This window comes from Athene noctua, chromosome 3 (genome assembly GCF_965140245.1).
Source record: "Athene noctua chromosome 3, bAthNoc1.hap1.1, whole genome shotgun sequence".
Classification (NCBI taxonomy): Eukaryota; Metazoa; Chordata; class Aves; order Strigiformes; family Strigidae; genus Athene; species Athene noctua.
Window position 1 is genome coordinate 74,302,300 of NC_134039.1, and position 20,023 is coordinate 74,322,322.

A 20,023-nucleotide genomic window follows, 5' to 3' on the forward strand; every position below is an offset into this window, starting at 1 on the left:
TAAAGTTGCCATTATCTTTCAGGTTGGACATTTTTCTTTCTTCAATGTAGCCTCTAAAATCTGCTTAGAATGATAAATTATATCTTTTTTGGGTCTTTTGCTGAAGTGAATGAACCAAACTCTAAGTCTCTTCTTTTTGGGGTGTCCCTCTGGTTGGTCTTTCTGCTGGCTAAACAGCTGCAGTGATTTTTCAGCTCTTTGACAAAATAACTAGATCAGGCAGTGTTTTTAGGTAGTGTTTCTGCCTTGCTTGTTATGTAACAGTATTGTTAAGTCTAACTTTCAAAATTAATTGAAAATAAATAGGTGTGCTTCACAACATTCTAGTGCTTTCTGTCTTATAGTGTTTTCAGAAAAATGGTCCTAATTTAAATTACTGAAATATGGGGCCATTGAAAGAAGGGAGAAAAAAAGGCCTCAAAGAAAGGTGATGTGCTGGAGTGAGCTGCTCCATGTTTTCTGCCTGTTTCTAGATCTCAGTTGGATGTCAACAATGTACAGATGCTACTACAAAATCTCATTGCATATATTGTACATTATCACCAAGGTATTGTTTGCTTTGCTGCTGAAGACTTAAATTCTCTTATTCCCTCTTAATATTTCATTTTATTATTTCAAGTATACTTAATGTTATTTTTATTATTTATTTATTTATTTATTTATTTGCTTCTTGTTCTGTGCTGGGAAAAGTGAAAACCATTCTGTATATACAGATTTATGCTAAGCTGACCATAAACAACAGGGTTCATTTTTTCGATCTTCTAAATACTGGTCAAGCACTAGCATTTCACATAATGTACTTGCTTTGTAGACATTAATATGATGAAAAAAAAAATTCCAGCTTTGACATATGATGAGATATCAATAATCAAAATAACATAACAGAAATGTCCATGATCACTCAACCTGAAAGAATTCGTGATTAATAGTGCCATGTGCTGGAGATCTGGGTATCCAGAGAGTTTCCATGCTTTCAAAGAAAAACAAGTGATGAATGTATTGTTTTGCTGATCTAACATAACCTCTCTGCTGTTTGCTTTTCTTCCTGTAGACCACCACTGGCCTTAACACAACTACTGCATCCGTCCTTCAATTTTCCCTTGGTAAGTTTAGCTTACTCTTTCACCTGAGAAATTGCAGAAAGTCATTTCCGCAAAGGAAAATGACCCTCAAGTTCAGGTTTACCTTTCTGGTCGATGTTCCACTTGACATGAAGCACTAAAAAAATTTTTTTAAAACTGAAGCATATTTATTTATCTCCTAATCTAGTGCTTCTAACCTAAACTTTGGAAAAGAGAAACTCCAATGGATACTCTGATGATGGGAGGCATAGTCATGTTCGGGTTTTGTTTTTTTCCACTTATTTTATAACCCAATGATAATCTCATGTTCTTTCTCTGAAGTGTGATTACTGTTTCTTTTAACATTTAAAACCCTCAATTTATTCCAAGTTACAGCTGGGTAGTGTTGTTTTTAACACATCTGTATGAACAGAATAGGTAACATAGACCGAAACTAAATTCTATTTAGTTCATATTATCAACAGCGTGATTGTATGCTGTTTTACTTAGAATACCTGCTGTAAGTTATTGCACATTTTTGCTGTGTGGCTGTGGCTATAAATTATGGCAGAAGTTCTGGCTTGGGCTGAGGGCAAATTGGGAACACGGGTTGCTAACTTATATCTCAGTGTTCAAAATATGAAGGAAAAATGTTTTTATGATATAAATGATTCAATAAAAAAGCAAGCAGAAAATGTAGCCTGCTTCCTCTGTGGACCCCTGGATATGTGTTTTCAAATCATATTCCTATTTTTAAAAAAGTAATTCTCCAGAAGTATCTCAGTAGATGTGTGATTAAATTCTGGAAATCTCATCTGGAAATAAGAGCTATCAGGTAGCTTGGCAAGCATCTTGGGTTTTTTAATGGATTGGAAATCAAAATCCTGGTAGGCTCAAAAATGCACCATTTAATTTTTTATTTTACCTGAAGTTGTTCATTTGACTAGTTGAGGTCATCATTACCTGTCACCCTGCAGTTGACTGCATTGTTAGTAGTTGTAAGGATTGGTACCTATCCTTTTTTTTTTTTAAAATTACTGTTTTTAGAAAGCCAGAAAAAAACATATCCATTCCTAAAATGAATTACTGCATAAATATTGGGCATCTCCAGTGAAAACCAGCCTGGAGCTACCCTGCAGTTTCATTCATTCAGTGAAAAGGGAGCAGCTCACTTGATGTGCTAGGACATGTTGCTTGCCTGCAGGAGCCCTCCCATCACTGACTGTGCCCAAGGATAGGTGACTTTTATAATGTTGCAAGCTTGCAATGATGGAGGAATTTTGTTTTTTAGGAAAATTTACAAAAATCTTCTATAGATTATTCTTACAGTGACCTGGAGTGGTTAACAGCAGTGTAAGATGAATGGGTTGGTAGGTAAATTGCTGTCACAGCTCGGTGGCTTGTGTCTGCTGCAGGTGAACTGCAGAAAGGTGCAGGCTCCCAGAAGTTTCAAGATTTCACTAGTAGCCTTTGTTTCGATCAGCTGGGGATGGTAAAAAAAAAACAACCACAACAAAACAAACACCAAAACAGTAACAACAGGCTGAGTAGGAAATACCCTATATGATAGAATTGTCATGAATATATGGTAAAAATACCTTCACCTGTACCAGTAGAAACCAATAAAATCCCCAGTATGATGTAGGAGGAGAGGGGTAGATGCAAGTCTTGAGTAAATCAAATTTCAGCCTGAAGTTCAAAATGTATCACAGTTCCTTGTGTGCTATGTTGAGCTTGAAATACAGTGCAGATTGGTTTTGTAACTGATAAAAACCAGCATGAGCCAGGGGACTGCTGCTGAGCTCAGCAGTACTTGGCTTTAGAATCATAAATCTAAACTATGCATTTGCCAGTTTCCAGCTTATTCCCAAAGGTCCGATTTAATCATAACCCTATTTAGGGATTCATCCAAGGGAATTGCCTTTTTTTAAAAAGAATGTTTAACAGTTTCTATCGACCACAGAATAGCTTAAGCTGTAATCTTTTGGGGGTATCTTTATATTAAATTTGTCACATAGCTTTGCCACATTAAAGTGCATACCCTTTGATTTCTCTCATCCCTAATTATCAGGTGGAATTTTGTATTTGCAGGAATATAAGCAGCTAAGGACTAGGAAATGAAGCAAAAAAAATGGTCCTGATTTCACCATAAACCCCACATCCTTTTAAACTGTGAGGTCAGGAAAAATAACACTCTAGTGAATTTTTCATTAATTGATATTCTGTGTAGTTTTCTTCATGTACCACCTATTTGGTAGTCTTGCCCTTTAAAGGGTAATGGGATTGAAAAGGTGCACTTAAAATGAAGGCTTAATTAGGATGAAAATGTAATTAGAAGGACCTATTCATCACACAGGACAACATTAATGTGCAGTATCCTTTCCAAATGAGAGCAACTTGTCTGTCACACAACATTCACTCGGAGCTGGTGGAATTGCCTTTTGGTCCAGGGTGATGTTTACATACATGCACGCTCTGCCCAGGTGTGTAGAAAATTTCAATTACTTCAGATGTCTTACTCATCCATGACTACTTTTCTCCAAGACCAGACTCCGACATGTGAAAGACAAAGTCTGGCAGTTTCCTTAATGTTCAGTGGGATTGTTAACTGAGATATTTAAAGCAATGCCTTTGGGCTCTCTCAGGCCAGAACATCTAATTCAACAGCTTGGGATTGCAGGATACTGCCCAAAAGCCTCCAGACTCAGCTGCCACACAATGTTAGTCTAATTCATTAGCTGAAATATTCTCCATTTCTCACTCCAAATCTCAGGCTTTTCCCCTCAGCTAAATCCCTAGACTTCTCTAGGGATGAATGTGATCTGTCATTCATGTAGACCGCTATGGTGGAAGGTGACTTATAGTACTGAGAGAGTAGCAACTGAGCTAAACACAGGAAGAAAGAGACTCATGAAATCTCATAAGGAGAAGAGGAAAGGCTTTAAGGAAGCAATGCCAAGGAATGAGGTGTGCAAGCAGTTCTGCTCATGCGTTGTTCCTTGGGTGTCCTCTTCAAGCATATGGTCCCATGGCTGTGGTGTACATGGGCTGTGCATGCTCTGCGTGGGCAGTTCAGCATTGTCAGGCTCTTCCCATCCCTCCTTCCTCCACAGTGCCTCTGAGTCAAACACCACGCTGAAGTCAAAGGCACTGTGATGAGTACCAACGCTCAGCCTGGCCTCCGGGGGCAGGTGCTACCTGGAGCAGTATGTGTCGCAATGTGTGCAATAATAGTTAATGCAAAATATTATATTATCTTGAAAAACTTTGTTCAATAGCTCCCTCCTTATGTCTTAGTATTGCTAGATTGTTTTGTGACTGTTTCACAATATTTGAAAATGGGAATATCTTGATAAGGAAAGCTCTCACTCTTCAGCTTTGTTATGAAGACATTTGAACACTCCTCTGAGAACAGGATGACTTTGACAGTATCATGTACTGGGTAAATATATAATGTTTATAAGGCAGAATCCTTCTTTAAAATTCCTTTCCCTTCAACTTTTATGCCATTATCACAAAATCCTCTGTCATTACTAGAGCAAATTAGCAATTCTCCCTCCCCAATCCACCCCCATTTTTAAAAAAAAATCTAATCTTCTATTAAACCAAAATTGATCTGGGAGGAAGGACTTTCTTTTAAGTTAAAAAATACCTTCTCAGAGGGAATAGGTCTTCAAACATTTCAAACATTTGGCACTTCAGCTCCATTTTTAAAGATCAAGCTATTAGTCTTGCAAACAAAGAACTAGCCAAAGCTTCAAAAGGGTTTTTTGTTTCTTTGGAGAAAAAACTTGGGCTTGGACTCTCCCTTCCACAAAATCATGATAAAGAACTTTTGCAAAAGCTTAGTTCTCAAATCCAATAGATTTTCCTTTGGGACAATCATTAATCCCTATTTTCAGTCACTCCCAAAACTACCTTTCTAGGCAAATCCGTGATTTGCAATTTTTTCAATGTGTTTGTAATGATAAGCCATCTTTCCCTAACTGCTTGTAGTTAAGTTATGGTCATTTCATATGTGTGGCATTGGCTTTGGTTTAATGCAAAAGAGAATTTGGAATGAAATGCAAAATGTGCCAAGTAATACAGTACTAAAGCAAAAAAATAATTTGCATGAACCCCTACGAATGAAACCTCTCAGCCCCTCACTGTTATCAGTTCTGTGCACTGCTGTGTGATACACAGAAACAGCACCTTTTGACAGGGATGATTCGCTTTCTTATTCAATAGGATCTTATGATGGATTTACTACCTTTATATAAGCAACATTTAAATACTCTACAAAGGAATGCAGTGATTCTAAAAAAGGAAATTGTAAAAGTATGCAAAATCTTATTTAGAAATCAAGAAATGTGAGGTAAAGCTTGAAATCCGTCAGCGTCCATGCCCATATCATATCAAGAAAATTTAACTTTCTTTTGTTTTATGCATACTGCAGTCTTCTGAAAAGCCTTTCTGTTAGTTTAGTGGTGATCATGCCAGAATTTCTGGCATCCAGAAAGGGATGTATGTAAAGTCTGTGACAGCTACATGTTGTCCAGGACTTGACACAGCTTTTATACTTCAGATTTAAAGTGTCAAGACCATAGCATACTTGAAAAAGTTGGAGTGTGTGCTCACTGTGACAAATTAAGCATCTTACAAGAAACTCAACATGATGCAGAAAAACTCTTTCTGAAATAAATAAAAAATAAAACCTTGTCCCTAAAGTTCTGGTGGGCACTGTCAGTACTACTGAGCTGACAAAGCAGGTGCTGCTCTTTGAGAGCCTTATTCACTGTTAACATGAAAGTCTTGAAGATGCAGCATGCATGAGCACAGGTGATCTTCAGTGCCTGGACAAAAACCAGTCTTGACACTGGAAATTCCTTAGGTAATTTTCCTGCATGGATCATATGGTTAGTCCCTGCTATTGCTAGAAAAAATGGTTTGACGTGAAGCAAAACATGAATCTTCATTTTTCACACTGTCCTGCACGACATCCTTGTCTCTAAATTGGAGAGACGTGGATGTGATGGATGGACCACTCGGTGGATAAGGAATTGGCTGGTGTCCAGGTGGAAAGCAGTGACAAGTGACATTCCTCAGAGGTCGGTATTGGGACCAGTGCTGTTTAACAACTTTGTTGCTGACATGGACAGTGGGATCAAGGGCACCCTCAGCAAGTTTGCCAACAACACCAAGCTGTGTGGTACAGCTGACATGCTGGAGGGAGGGGATGTGCCATCCAGAGGGATCTGGACAGGCTGGAGAGGTGGGCCCATGCAAACCTCATGAAGTTCAACAAGGCCAAGTGCAAGGCCCTGCACATGGGTCAGGGCAATCCCACACACAGATACAGGCTGGGCAATGGGTGGATTGAGAGCAGCCCTGTGGAGAAGGACTTGGGGGTATTGGTGGAAGAAAAACTGACTATGAGCCAGCAATATGCACTCACAGCCCAGAAAGCCAACGGTATCCCGGGCTGCATCAAGAGGAGTGTGGCCAGCAGGTCAAGGGAGGTGATTCTTCCCCTCTACTTTGCTCTCATGAGACCCTACCTGCAGTGCTGTGTCCAGCTCTGGAGTCCCCAGTATAAGAAGGACATGGACCTGCTTGAGTGGATCCAAAAGGAGGGACATGAAGATGATCAGGGGCCTGGAGCACTTTCCCTGTGAGGACAGGCTGAGAATTGGGGTTGTTCAGCCTGGAGAAGAGAAGGCTCTGGGGAGACCTTGGAGTGGCCTTCCAGTACTTAAAGGGGGCTACAGGAAAGATGGGGGGGGGGACACTCTTTATCAGGGAGTGTAGTGATAGGATGAGAGGTAATGGTTTTAAGCTGAAAGAGGGTAGATTTAGATGAGATACAAGGAAGAAAATCTTTACTGTGTGATGAGGCAGTAGAACAGGTTGCCCAGAGAAGCTGTGGCTGCCCCCTCCCTGGCAGTGTTCAAGGCCAGGTTGGACGGGGCTTTGAGCAACCTGGGCTAGTGGAAGGTGTCCCTGCCCATGGCAGGGGGGCTGGAACTTTGAAGTCCCTTCCAACTCAAACGATTCTATGATTAAACCCAGAGTTTTCAGTGTCGGGTTTTAGTAGTAGGCATTAATCTGTGAGAGTGCTTTGTGATTTTGCCAGATGGACTCTCTTTGTCCTCTCAGTAAAATCCCAGTAGTTATTATTCAAAAGATGGGTCATTTGTGTTATGATCTGCACATTGGTCTGGAACCAGAAGCATTTGGACCTTACCCATAGAGTAAGAATGGCCCCTTTCTCCTGTTGCTTCTGGGGTAGCTTCTTTCACATCATCCATTCACTTCTCTGCCATCTGTTGTTATTGCCCCTTCCATTGTTCCAAATTATTTTGTCTAAATATCCATCAGGCAACCAGATTTATTGACGATTACGTAATCTAACAAGGACAAAACCTACGGGGTTCCATGTAGATAAAACAAATTTATTACAATCACAAGCAATATGCCTGCAGCTTATCAGTCTCCCCTAATATCTTTCTAATGGAACTCTATAGCAAGGATAAATGTGTGCATCTATTGTTTTTAATATAGGGAAAATATTACTGAAGAAATATTATTATTAGCATTGAACTGTTCAGGACTTTTTGGTGAGAACAGAACCCCACTAATTCAGGGTGCAGGTACATCACTTGGGTGATCTTCTTCCAGTAGTACCCTCTTTGTCCCTATTTTATATCTTCCCAAAAAGGAAATAAAATACTAAACTTTCTGCTTTTACATGCACAAAGTTTTCAATTACAATCTTATCATATAATCACTAAATCCAGTAACGAAACTAATAATTTCTCCAAACTTGTTCAACTCACTATCCATCCTTGCAACTTTATTTTCTGGTTGAGTAATGAGCCCTGTCTTCACTTCAAATTTCTTGAGCTTTTTAAATCCATCAGACCATTAGCTGTAGTTAACTGAAGAGTAATTGTATCACCTGTGATGACTTTATACTATATTTTTTTTTTTAAGAGGTGAAGAGCATGTGCAGTGCACATACCAAGAACTTACATGTGGCTTAGTTTATCTAAAGTCTGTTTTTAATGCTGACAGACTTCACAGCCCTCTGTAAGTGTAATGGAAAAAACTATTCAAAACATGCTATTGATTGCTTTCAATTAGCATATGACTAAGTGTCATTGATTTGGATGCAGACCTTTGACATAATGGTTCTGAAAGGGTTTTCATGTCATGTCCTGCCTCACCCTAAGACTTCATCTTAGTGAATCATTGATCCAGAAGTCTCTGTTACTCTTCCTGAACTACCAAGGTTGCTAGGGGTCTACATGAGAGCCGTTTTACTCAGCAAATCCGTGAAGTGTCTCAGTGATGTTTGTTGAAGACAAAGCACAGATAGTCTTTATCACCTTTAGTAAAACAAATGTAATTTTTTTACAGGCTTAGGTTTTTTCCTTCATTTTTGTAGTGGCAATTTGACTTTGTTACCAGTGTGAGTCTTGCAGAATTAAATGATAAAATATAATTCATTGCATAGATAACAGAAGTGCTTCTTTTTTTCCCTGATGCATATTCAAACTATAGATGATTAATAATAAAAATAATAATCAGACTTGTTGAATGTGCCTTTGGATTAGTCCTTACCTGCCAAACTTCTATGCTTCAGAAAACACATTTACTTCCCTATGAACTTCAGCAAATAAAAGACCATGATGGAAAAAAAAAAATCTTAAAAAAAATAATGTAATTACATAAATACTGCAGCTGAATCACGGATGCCTATGTATTTCTGTGGAGGAAATAGCAGTCTCTCTGGGCTGTCCTCTGGAGCAGCATCTGAAGGGCTCTGCAGAGCATTTGCACACCACTGATTCCTTCTCCTTCCATCCAGAAACATCCTGGCTCCACTTTAGCTCAGTCACGTGAACAATGATGACTACATTTGGCCCCATGTAACAGTCTGAGGACACTTATAATTTATATTTTTATCATGTTTTAGTTCAGTTCTGGTGGCAGCTGTTATATTGACGGTACTGCTTGTATGGCATCTATTTATCCTCTGCTTGGATTCAGACCACTCGATAGAAATTTACACATCCAAACATGGTTTGTTAAATAAGCCATAGCTTTGTCTGAGAGGAACCATTGCTGATCATTTTTTCTTAATTTCCATTTTTGTTTAGTCAGTTTTATGATTAGCAGAAGCTATCAGATGACTGACAAATGCTGTAACAACCATTTCATGACATAACACTGGGCTTGCACTCAGCAGAATGGGACAGAGATTAATAATTTCCTTCAGAATTGCTATGAAAATTCATTCACATGTCTCTATAGAAATGTAAGAGTGGAAAATAAGCCCCTTCTGAATTCCGCATGGAAAAGTATATGATTTTTTAAATCCCTCACCTTGTTAGCTCCACACAAAACCACTGATGCTTTCACAGTACAAACTATGGTGCCAGAAGTCTGGGGCATGTAGAGCTACCTTCTTCTGTCACCTGCATGGATGATTTCCTTCAGTCACCCAAATTTCTCCTGCTCCGATGTCTTCCAGGAAGCATCAGGTTTGCTGTGCAGGCCTGGCACATCATACGGTCATGCTGACAGTGGTACCAACAGAGAAGAGACTGGTCAGTTCTGCTGGTCTGGTGGCCACAGGACAGAGGTGCATTAGGCAAATGTGCACTAGGAAAATGTGGAACACTTTTGGGCTGGCATGAGGTTTTAAAGGATTTCATTGCCAGGAAGCTGGCTAATAAAACTGTGTTAGAACCATGTCTGAACTGAGCTTAAATAGTTCATAAAACTGGTTTTTAAAACAGGCAACTTAAACCACTAATGTCTATAAGAAATGAAGATTATTAAATTAAGATTGATTGTTGCTATATTCAGATCCAACCCCCTCTAAGCAATGAGAACAGAGCACTGAGTGTATCTGAACCCCCAGGTTATTTTGTCATAATTTCTTTGCTTTAAATTTGGAAAAAGCTTGAGAATTCAAAATAATTCAGTGCCATAATTGGTGTAATTCACCATTCTGCATTGCTTCTGCTTGCTTCATTTCCCATTTCCACCTGGATAAAAAAATATTAAGGTTTTCGACTCGCCACCCAAATTGCCATTTGCTATTGCCTGACATGTAATCTACTAGTTTCACCTTCCTGGCAGAGAAGTCCTTTGTGTAGATACATAGGTTATAAATTACATCTAATATGAAAGAATAAGACAGGTGAGTAACATCATCTAGCACACTTCACCTAGCATGTGGAAATGTTAGGTGGTGTTTATTGATTTTGCTGAATTATACAGGAAGGGCTACCTAGATAATGCCTAGATGGAAACCAGGGTTTAAAGTTAATGCCGTATTTGAAAGACATTTTAATGGCCTTGAGGCGAAATGATTTGTGTTGTTTTGGCTAGCCCAAGGTTACAATGAAATACTGTCTTTATTACTTCCATACCAGGACTTCTCTGTCACTGTTACGAATTAAACTGTGAGTGTTACAGATTTACTATAAGGAGAAAAGCAGAAAAGACAAAGAGAGCCTCAGGATTCAGAGCCAGGGCAGGTGGCTAAGCCACCGCCTCACAGTTGAACACGGACCATTACGGAATTGGTTGCTGCAAATAATAAATGCTGGATTACAGACTCACTTTCATCTTAATCCTGCTCATATCATTGTATGAGGATAACACTTTTGTATGATTAAAATTGTCCATTTTTGAATTAACTCAAACAACAAAGCATCTGTAGTTCCCGTGGGGAACAAAAAAGCCCCCAGCTCAACAAAATGCTCCTGGGTCTTTCTCCAGTGGGTGAGGGAGGGGATTTCCATGAAAGCAAAAGCAGATAAAAATAGAAAAGCCCATCAGGAATTGCAAAGAAAAAGCTTTTGCCAAACTAATTATTATCTACCCACATATAAAGGCAGACAATCAGTTTTATAGGGTTTCAGAAAAGAGAGGCACTTCAGCTCAGATTTGGCTTGAGAGATTTTCTTGGTGATGGGGAATTTCGCTAAAGCAGGCAAGGAAAGGACTTTCAAATTTTTATTTTCAAGATACCTTCTTTGACACAGCAGTTCTTGGGACGATGTGTTTTCTATTGCCTCTCTAGAATGGACTGGCTGTAGGGATCTAAATAAAACATCATTTACCTTCCTGAAGTACTTTAATACCCTTATCAGCACCTTATAGTGCTCATTTTCTTGATTATTGACCTTTGCAACTGACCCAGGCTGCTAAACAGAATTAAACAAAACGTCTCTTTCTGCTTATTGATACATATCAGTGTACTATGGAACTAATTTAAGTTTAAGATGGTATAATTTAAATTTTGCCCAGTTTCACTGAAAGGTCATCCTCTCATTTAGAGGATCTCCACATAATCTGACATTAAGCATTTAATGGCAATAATGTTGAAGCATACAATATGGGTATACCAGTAGAAAATGCTTGCTGGGCACAGGGCTTACTACTTGTTCAGACATTCAAGAACCGCTGTAAGAGTATTTCTGGGGTGTTAATGATATTATTGTTTCAGTAGCTATAATTCTTGGCTGTTCATTACATCCAGGTCACTCACTTTGCCTTCAGCAAGGTGCTCTATATGATGTTAGTGCCCTTAAGAACATGGTTAAATTTAGAGGCATCATGTGATTATTTGGCAACAGACACTTTACCCAAGCACATACCTGCTGGATCTATCTCAGAAAGAGACACTATAAATAGCTGAGCATCTTTACATCAGAATAAATTGGAAACTGGCATAAGGGAAGTACAGCTTTCTGCCTGGCTTATTTTTCTCTCAGCACAAAAAGCAATATGAATTGTGATCTGATCTTGTTCGTTAGAACAAATTTGTGTAAACACAGGAAGCACATCGTATCTCTGAACATAGACTAAGAGGAAGTTGAACCAGATAACTATTTCCTCAGACTTGACTTCTCATTTAAAGGAAATTGGCTGCATTAATTAATAAAAAGTATATTTGCTGTTATTGGGAATCCTGGAAAGAGGTGGGTGGGAAGGGAGCGTGGGAGATCACCTGTTCCAGTGCTCCAACCAAGACCACCCTCTTGCGAGAGGACAGCTTGCTCAAGGTCCTGTCCACCGAGGGCTTGGCCTCCTATTAATTTTTAGGACTTCATTTCTGAAGTCCTTCTGATCAATTTTTATCAAATGTATTCACTATTTATCCTTCTGATCTTTTACAATTTTACATTGGAGGATTTTAGCATCCCTGTCAACTCTTTCATTTTTGCTTAGATTTAACTATCCAGCACTTCCAAAATGGAACAACAGCCTAAAGCTGCCAGTGGAACAAAATTTAACTCTCTAAAATCTGTGGAAAATAAATAGTTGACACTTTGCATTTCAAAATTTATAATTTTCACTAATGCTAGAGTAGAACTGATTTTTACCAGAGGCAAATACCATTGACATTTTTGTTTCTTAGTGTCAGGTATTTATTTTAGATTGTTCATCAGAACACATACAGGGGTGCAGATAGTCAAAATCCTCTTCTTGCAAGGGAGAAAAAAGCAGCAATAAAAATATTTAATTTTTTCCATGAAAAAGAAATTGTGGTCTCAAAGAAAAATTAAAATGCTTTTAAGACCTTCTCTAGAGGAAGTTTTCAGAGGTAGAACCTGATGAACCGGGAGTTGCACGTTTTTGTACTGGTGCTCTGGTATATCCAGCACAAAATATTCCATCCTTTAACATGATTAAAATCATCTCATTCTCGATCAGAAGGCAATATAAATATATACCTAAAAAAAAAATTGGGATCAGTGAAGCATTCTTTATACCAAACTGTACAGTTCATTAATTTTGAAAGAACTGTGAGCAAACCAGCCAAATTTGACCATTAGTAATTTATACTATCCAGTTTGGCTTAATTCAAGTGATATCAGCAAATCATAATCCTTAGCAAACACTAATCATTATTCATCACATTAACCAAATGAATAAAAGCAATCTTCTAGCATTAGATAAACAGGATTCTTTTCAGCTCCCTTGTGTTTTTCTAGCCAGTCAGGACAAAATTCAAACCCTTCTACAAATTTTTTGTGTGAATTTTTCTTCTACAGTTCCACGTTAGACTCATTTGCCTTAAAGCCAGCATTAGATATCTCATCTGCTTATCCACGGAAGCACTTGCAGGAACTATCAAGAGGCTGTCAAGAGGCGGAGGACGTCACAGTCTATAAGGAGCAAAATATTGCTTCCCTTGCAGATGGCACCCAGTTTTATCTCAGCAAAACACCAGCTTGTAATCAATGTTGTTAAGAAATCTTAGAGACCAACAGCCGTATGACTCAGGTTTCTGTAAATCTGACACAGTTGGAGGCAAAGCCATAGTGAGAATTAATTTTGCCTGCCATTGTCAGCCTGGATACAAATAACTGAATACCTGGATATAAATACCTGATATGAAGTGCCCTTGTAACATCTCTCCTGAAATACTATGCGCTTAGTACTTCTACCTACATGATATTTTAAAAAATAAAGTATGTAAAATGTTCACTAGTACTTCAGATGGCATTAAAGGAAACCAAAATCAGTTTAACAAGACTCAGGCAAAAAAAAGGCAAAAAAATCATGACTGTCTCAGCTGGACACGTTGCAGATGGTCAGTGCTAGTCAGGTCCTGGCTATGAGTTACCAATCCTCTGAAACAAGGAGCCAAGCAATTGAGAAGCATACTTCTGTTTCCCTTTTCTATTCTTTTCTATTTGGTTTAGGTAAAATTAACAAAGCAGCAGTCAGAAGCAGTTTAGCATTCCCATGCTCTGCCAGTCAAAACCCTCCCCTATTACCATCAGTGTCTGGATTCAGCTTTGAGCAAATTTTATTTTATTTAAATTTGCCTTGAGGCAAAATCCAAGCACATAAAGCACAAGCCAAATAAATTAGCGTTTCAGAATATTCAGTATAGAAAATAACTGTTTTTATAACAGAAGCTGCTCATCGTTTTTGATAACAGACAAAATTGCTGCCTGAGCTTCAAATGTGTAGTTTAAAATTAAATCCATGAAGGTTGTCTCTGCTTTAGCTTTTTTCCAAAAGTTTGAGAAGTCTGTGAACTTCAGCTAGAAGCCTATCAAAATAACTCCAAAGGAGAAATATACATTGTTCCCGAAACCCAAGGACAAGCTTACATATACATATGTAAAGAAAAAAACGGGTTATTATTGGGTGGGGGTGTGTGGTTTGGTGTGTGTCATCGTTTGTGTGTTGCCACCCCCCCACACACCCCCACATATACTGAAAGTATAATCCTAACTCTTTGTCAGATTTAGCTAGCAGTAACCTCACCAAGAGATCGGGTTTGCTGTGACATACTCAGTTTAAGAAAAACAATGGTATTTTTCTCTAATGCAGTAACTTAGTAATGTAGACTTCTTTCTGGCAATCACTGTGCATGTTTTATTACCCGTTTTCCTGACTAATTCAAACCCTGGGCATTTCTGAATTAAAACAAGCCTATTCTAGTCTTATTCAAAATGTTTTATGTCATCTTGTACAACTTTTTCTTTGGAGGATGGGAGGGTATGTAGATTTACAGTGTGACATCCTGCCCCTGCTGCTCTGCTAGAAGCTGACAAACTGTTTATTACTGTCTCTGGAAGCAGTGTGAAGGACACCTCCCTTCCCCAGCTGAATTTGCCCTCAGTTCCTGCTATGTTACTACTTGAATTTTGATAATCTGTTCACAAAATCAGAGTATACTTTTGCTGGTCAAGGTAGATGCAAACATCCAAACTGCAGATTTCAACAAAATTATTTAAAAATCCTAATTTAGGATTACTGAAATAACAGTTACATGGAATAATATTATTAAGTAATAGTAATATTGAAAATGATACTGAAAATTATATTGAAAGCCAGTGGCTTTCAGTGCCATCTCAGTAAACCTTGTCCTGGAGTGCAGTTTTATGGTCACCTTCCTCCCCTGGGAAGATGTAAGCTAAGACACAAGAACCAGATCCATGTGCTTCTTGTATATTTAAAAAAGATGGTTCTAATGGCAAAGAATAATGCCTGAACCTTGTTGATCATTTTTTCAAAAGGACAAATTTCATTCTTTTTTTTTTGTCAGTTCGAGTTTTACTGAATTAGATAAATAATCTTGCTATCTCATGATTTTTGAGTCAAAAGCATAAAAACACATTTGTTGTCACAGCCAGTAACTGCTACTTACATTGACCTTGATGACTTTCCCAAACTAATTGTAATTTTAATACAACCTATTCTGTTTATTAAAATAATAATAAGACCCAGCACTTCTCTCTTCTCATTCTGTCTCTATTGCTCCCTTTCCAATAACACAAGTGAAATATAACATCTACCTTGCAAAGTCCTTTTTCAGTGGCACCATTTCTTGTAAGCAATAACTTTTATCTTCCTTGCATAGTTTGAGAGTGTTCAGACTTAACAGACAGCATTTTTCATATTGATTGTACTGACAGGTTGCACTCATTTCCCATCATCTTTGTAGTATGGGTAGCAAATATGACCTTCTCCCCTTTTTAAGGAGCATGTTTAGACTTGGCTTTGTTTAAGTGCACTGTACCAAAAGTTGATTGTAACACTAACTGAAATGGCACCATGTTATAAAGTCAATATTGCTGGCTATTTTTACTGTTTATAGTCATTTAATTTCTGTCTAACAGAAAACTCAGTATGTTGCTGTTTTGACTCACAGCTTCTGGCCAGCCAAAGTGGTTAAACTGGCTGAAGTTCACTGATTTTTGAACTGCATTCCCCTGAAATAAAATGAACAAGTTTGATTAAGGGTTGGAACTCCTAAATGCCACAGAAGTAGGAACTAACAGCAGATGTCACTCAGTAAAGTAGACCATCTCAGCAGATGGGCAAATATGAAACACAAAGGCTTTTCCTGACATCCTTTGGTTTTAGTATGATAGAAATAAAATGCCTTGTCAGTAAAATATAACCAGACAGTTGCTTTGTAGTCATTTTGGGTACATGGTTGGTAATTCAAAATCCTGCTGCCTTTGCAATATTTATTATTCTGTGCCTCGTTACAGCAAGAATACGTGTCAGACCAGCTGAACGTACCACACACAGCTGTAGTGGCTCAGAAGTATCTGTTCCTCTATTTACAAGTTAATATTAGTAAAAGATACAAGAAAGTAGCTCTGGGGGTATGTTCCAGGATGCTAGTCGATGTATCAGGCAAAATTATAGAGACGAGATATCATCCCAGGTTTTAGGGTGTTTTTCCCCCTGCAGAGGTATGTGATCTGTATCTCAGAGTAGAAAAGCAGTTCTGTAGAGCTGAGAGCTGCGAATCTGAACTGCCTCAGGGGAGCTGGGGCTGCAAGCAGTGTACTTAATGACATATGTTCCCATTAAAACGTATAAGCTGTTCTCTTGTACGAGTGGTTAACACCTTTTTAATCAGGCCATTTATTTCATTACAAAAATAAGTACCCCAAGTTGGAAAATGACAGTATTTTATGGTCAACAGTTTCCAGATCTGGGTATATATATACATTTTTACATATATAAATATATATATATACACACACAACTTTCAGTGTGACTGAACGTATCTGAAGCACACATAACGTACTACTCGTAGCACACATAATACGTATTCTTACTGTGAGCAAAGCTGTTGTGCTCACTCAGTACTATCCTGATGCCATCAGAGGTGCTGTTTTATTTGGAGCTGCTTCTCTTAAATGTGGAAGGTAACTGATATCTGCCGCTTTGAATCTCACATTTCAGCATGCCTATGAAGTAAAAATTTTGATCTTTGGAGCACAGGTTAGGATTTGCCCGTTTCACTGGGTGTTGAATTTTCTGAGATGAATTATCTGGTGTCTGAAGAAAAATAGTATTTTTAGTGTATTTAATTACCACTAAGCATGTTTACCGTTTTCTAGGTTGAATTTTCAATCCCAGTTTTTGTTATTTTGACTGTCCCCTTTATTAATTGTTAAACTCACCTTTTGTGACAACACCCAGAAGGCACCCTTTTATAAATCAAAAGTAAATATATTACCCTACCTTGCAGGGGTGCCATAAGGCTTAATTAGTTCATTTTTTGTAAAGTGTTCTGAGATTCCCAGATCAGTATCAAATGTTTATTATTAATTATAGGCTCTAGTGAGTATATTGGATGATTTTTTAATTTAATTCTCTTCAGGCATCCTTAAAATAACTAATTTTGTAATGTCTTTATTCTTTCAAATTCTTAAAGCACATTTGCTCTTGGCTCAAGTAATTCCATATACATTTTCTTATCACTTACATTTTTAATTCTGGAGTATTTTTTTTTATACATAGTAATATGAAAAACAGGTTTTTGCTGTTTTCCTTATGAATTCTGCTACGTGGATTACCCTCTAATAAGGAGGTTTTATTTAAACATTATATGGTGGGTCTTTTTCTGCAGTGGGGGGTGTTAAGTAATTTACTTGGCTTCCCCTGGGAAATTTGCACAGATTACATAGCACTGCTGTGATTTATCGTTTCTACTTTATTTCTGACTCATAAAGCATGCATTATTTTGTGTTTACCTTCAGCAACAGATCACAGGAAATTTCATCATCAATCAAAGCGCTTTAAAATCGGGAGAAGTGATGGTGTGACAAAAGTACAGTCAGCAGCTGTGATTATTGGAGGATCATTTATTGCTTCAATGTGTCGTAACACTTCTCATTTTATTGCTATTCCCAGGATCGGGTTCATGTCGCTTTAGTTACTCTGATCCCAGCATCACCGTGTCCTACAGTAAGAACAGTTCTGCAGATTGGACTCAGCTGGAGAAAATTAGGTTTGTTACAGCTTTTTAATCATTTTCATGCTTTCTGGCTGAGCAGGTGGTGTTTAAACCTGGTTCTTTTAAAACTTGTTTCAATTGTTAACTTTTCAGTTCTTGCTTGTTCATACACGTTAAAAGATGAGGGGTGAAATTATGGTCACTAAAGCTAATTGCAGAACTGCCACTGGGTTTGGTAAATGACAGTTTCATCCACTGATTATGTGGGAGGTAAGTAAGAGAATGACTTCAGAGTTAAATGCAACTCCAATAACCAGCAGGGGCAGGTGCCTGAAAAAACAAAACTTTGATGACTTTTGCATTTTAGAACCATTTTAATGTCAGCAAGATCCATAATTTACAGTGTTACAAGTTTCTACTTTGGCATGTTAAAATGTTCAGTAAAAATTGTTTTTAAGCAAACTGGTTTACATGAAAATGCGAAGGATTATAAATGGGGATTTTAAAATCTTTTATTGCATTGCACACACCTTTAGAGTTAGTGTCAGAGATGGATTTTTCTAAGAAAGCAGAACAAACACTTTATTAAATAATATTAGGAAAGGTATTTTGTGCATTGCCATATAGACATAGCTGTACAAGTACAACTGAGGAAGATAAAATGCCATTTATGTATAATGTCCTCATAGCATCTCCGTATGCCTTTCTGCATTACCTTAGTGTCTGTGCCACATAGGCAATTTGTTTGAGCCTATTTTCAGTCCACTGAGGCAATTTGCAGAACAAAAGGCTACTTAATTTCTGATAAGTAAGCAAAACTCTAGCTGCAAGGCTGTGAATTTCAGTATCTCATCCTCCCACTCCTTGTGGGAGTGGGATTACAATTTCATTGACAAAGACACAAATTATGAATAATTTTAGTGAAACAAATAGTGCTAATTCTTATCTCAGAAGAATATAAAGCAAGAGTAACTTCACTGCAGCCACTGGAGTTGCCTCAGATTAACCGCTCAATACCTTTTTTTTCTCAGATTGATGCAGAATTACGGACCTAGTCCATAGCATTAATTCAGTTACCCTCATAGTTCTGTAAGCCACGAAACTCAAGAGTTGTGATGGTGCAAACACAAGCCCTTGAAACGCATTTTTTTGTAAAAGTTAATGCATGTACAGTTTGATTTCTGTTGTTTTAACTTTGAATGCTGGAGCCAGTAGTAGAAAATAGGTCAATAAAGCAATGTCGTGCAAAGTGAAGAGGATAAATTATGAAAGGATGCTCATTTGCCCTGTGGTCCGTGTGAATTGCAGTATTTATCTGAATGTGCTTCAGTGGCTTTCACTGCACTACGTGCAGCTCCGGGGAATGGTGGGAGAACTGGGGAGGGGGGACAGGACAGCTGTGAAGGCAAGGTATTGTGTCAGTGTGTGTTGTGTTGGTGGAATTTCAGCTTTGGACTCCCGGGAGGGAGGGGAAGGATCTCTCAGGGAAGGCAGGTGCTGTGTGTGGGCTCAGAGAGAAGTGAGGACAACATCTCAGAGCAGTGTGGCAGTCATGGGTGATAGACATAATGTTTAGCAAATGCAGAGTGATTGTGGGGGCAGATTCTGGGTGTGAATATGGGACAAATACAGTTGCTTTTCAACATTTCACTACACTCTAATGTTTTGCTTTACAAAGAGAAATTCCTCTATTTCCTGCTACATAAGCAAGCTATTGGTGCCTTTTTCCCCTAAAAACTCTGGATTATCTCTGACAAACTATTCAAACACCAAAACATTGCTACCAAGGCAGAGACATGGTTGAGCGTCTGAGGTCTTGCAGACCTTAATTTTGTAACTCCTTGCAGCCTGAGGTTTGAATGTAGCTATTTCCCTTGCCGGGTGATTAATAAAACAAAATAATAATTCTCAGCGTTCTTTCTTACATACATTGCTCAGTTCTTTCAGTGCCACTAGCAATGTAAAGACATTCACCCAGAGCTTGGGGTGAACTGCAGTCCTTTCACAGCTCTGAAGACAGCTCTGGGAAGCAGAGCTCAAGGCTTTGATCATTGCCTAATATTCCAGGTCTGCTCCTCCTCCCCACATTTTTCACTTTCAGCAGTAAAGAGCAATGGCAAATAGGTGTTTCTTCTGTATTCTGTATATTCATTCTATGATTCTGTTGTTCTTGAAGCATAACATGGAAAGAAAGACAACCTGGACTTCCCCATACACAGAATTATCCTGACAGCAG

The 20,023-nt window shown here is 38.3% G+C and overlaps 1 protein-coding gene across 2 annotated transcripts in view; it reads left to right on the forward strand.

The window, feature by feature from the left end:
- The window catches only part of RELN (reelin), a 295,831-nt gene that overhangs the window by 144,010 nt on the left and 131,798 nt on the right, over window positions 1-20,023 (forward strand). For both annotated transcript variants that reach the window (XM_074903370.1, XM_074903369.1), the window contains exons 8-9: window positions 1,052-1,103; window positions 17,745-17,841. In XM_074903370.1, coding sequence (XP_074759471.1) covers window positions 1,052-1,103; window positions 17,745-17,841 — 149 coding nt within the window. The remainder of the gene's footprint in view (window positions 1-1,051; window positions 1,104-17,744; window positions 17,842-20,023) is intronic.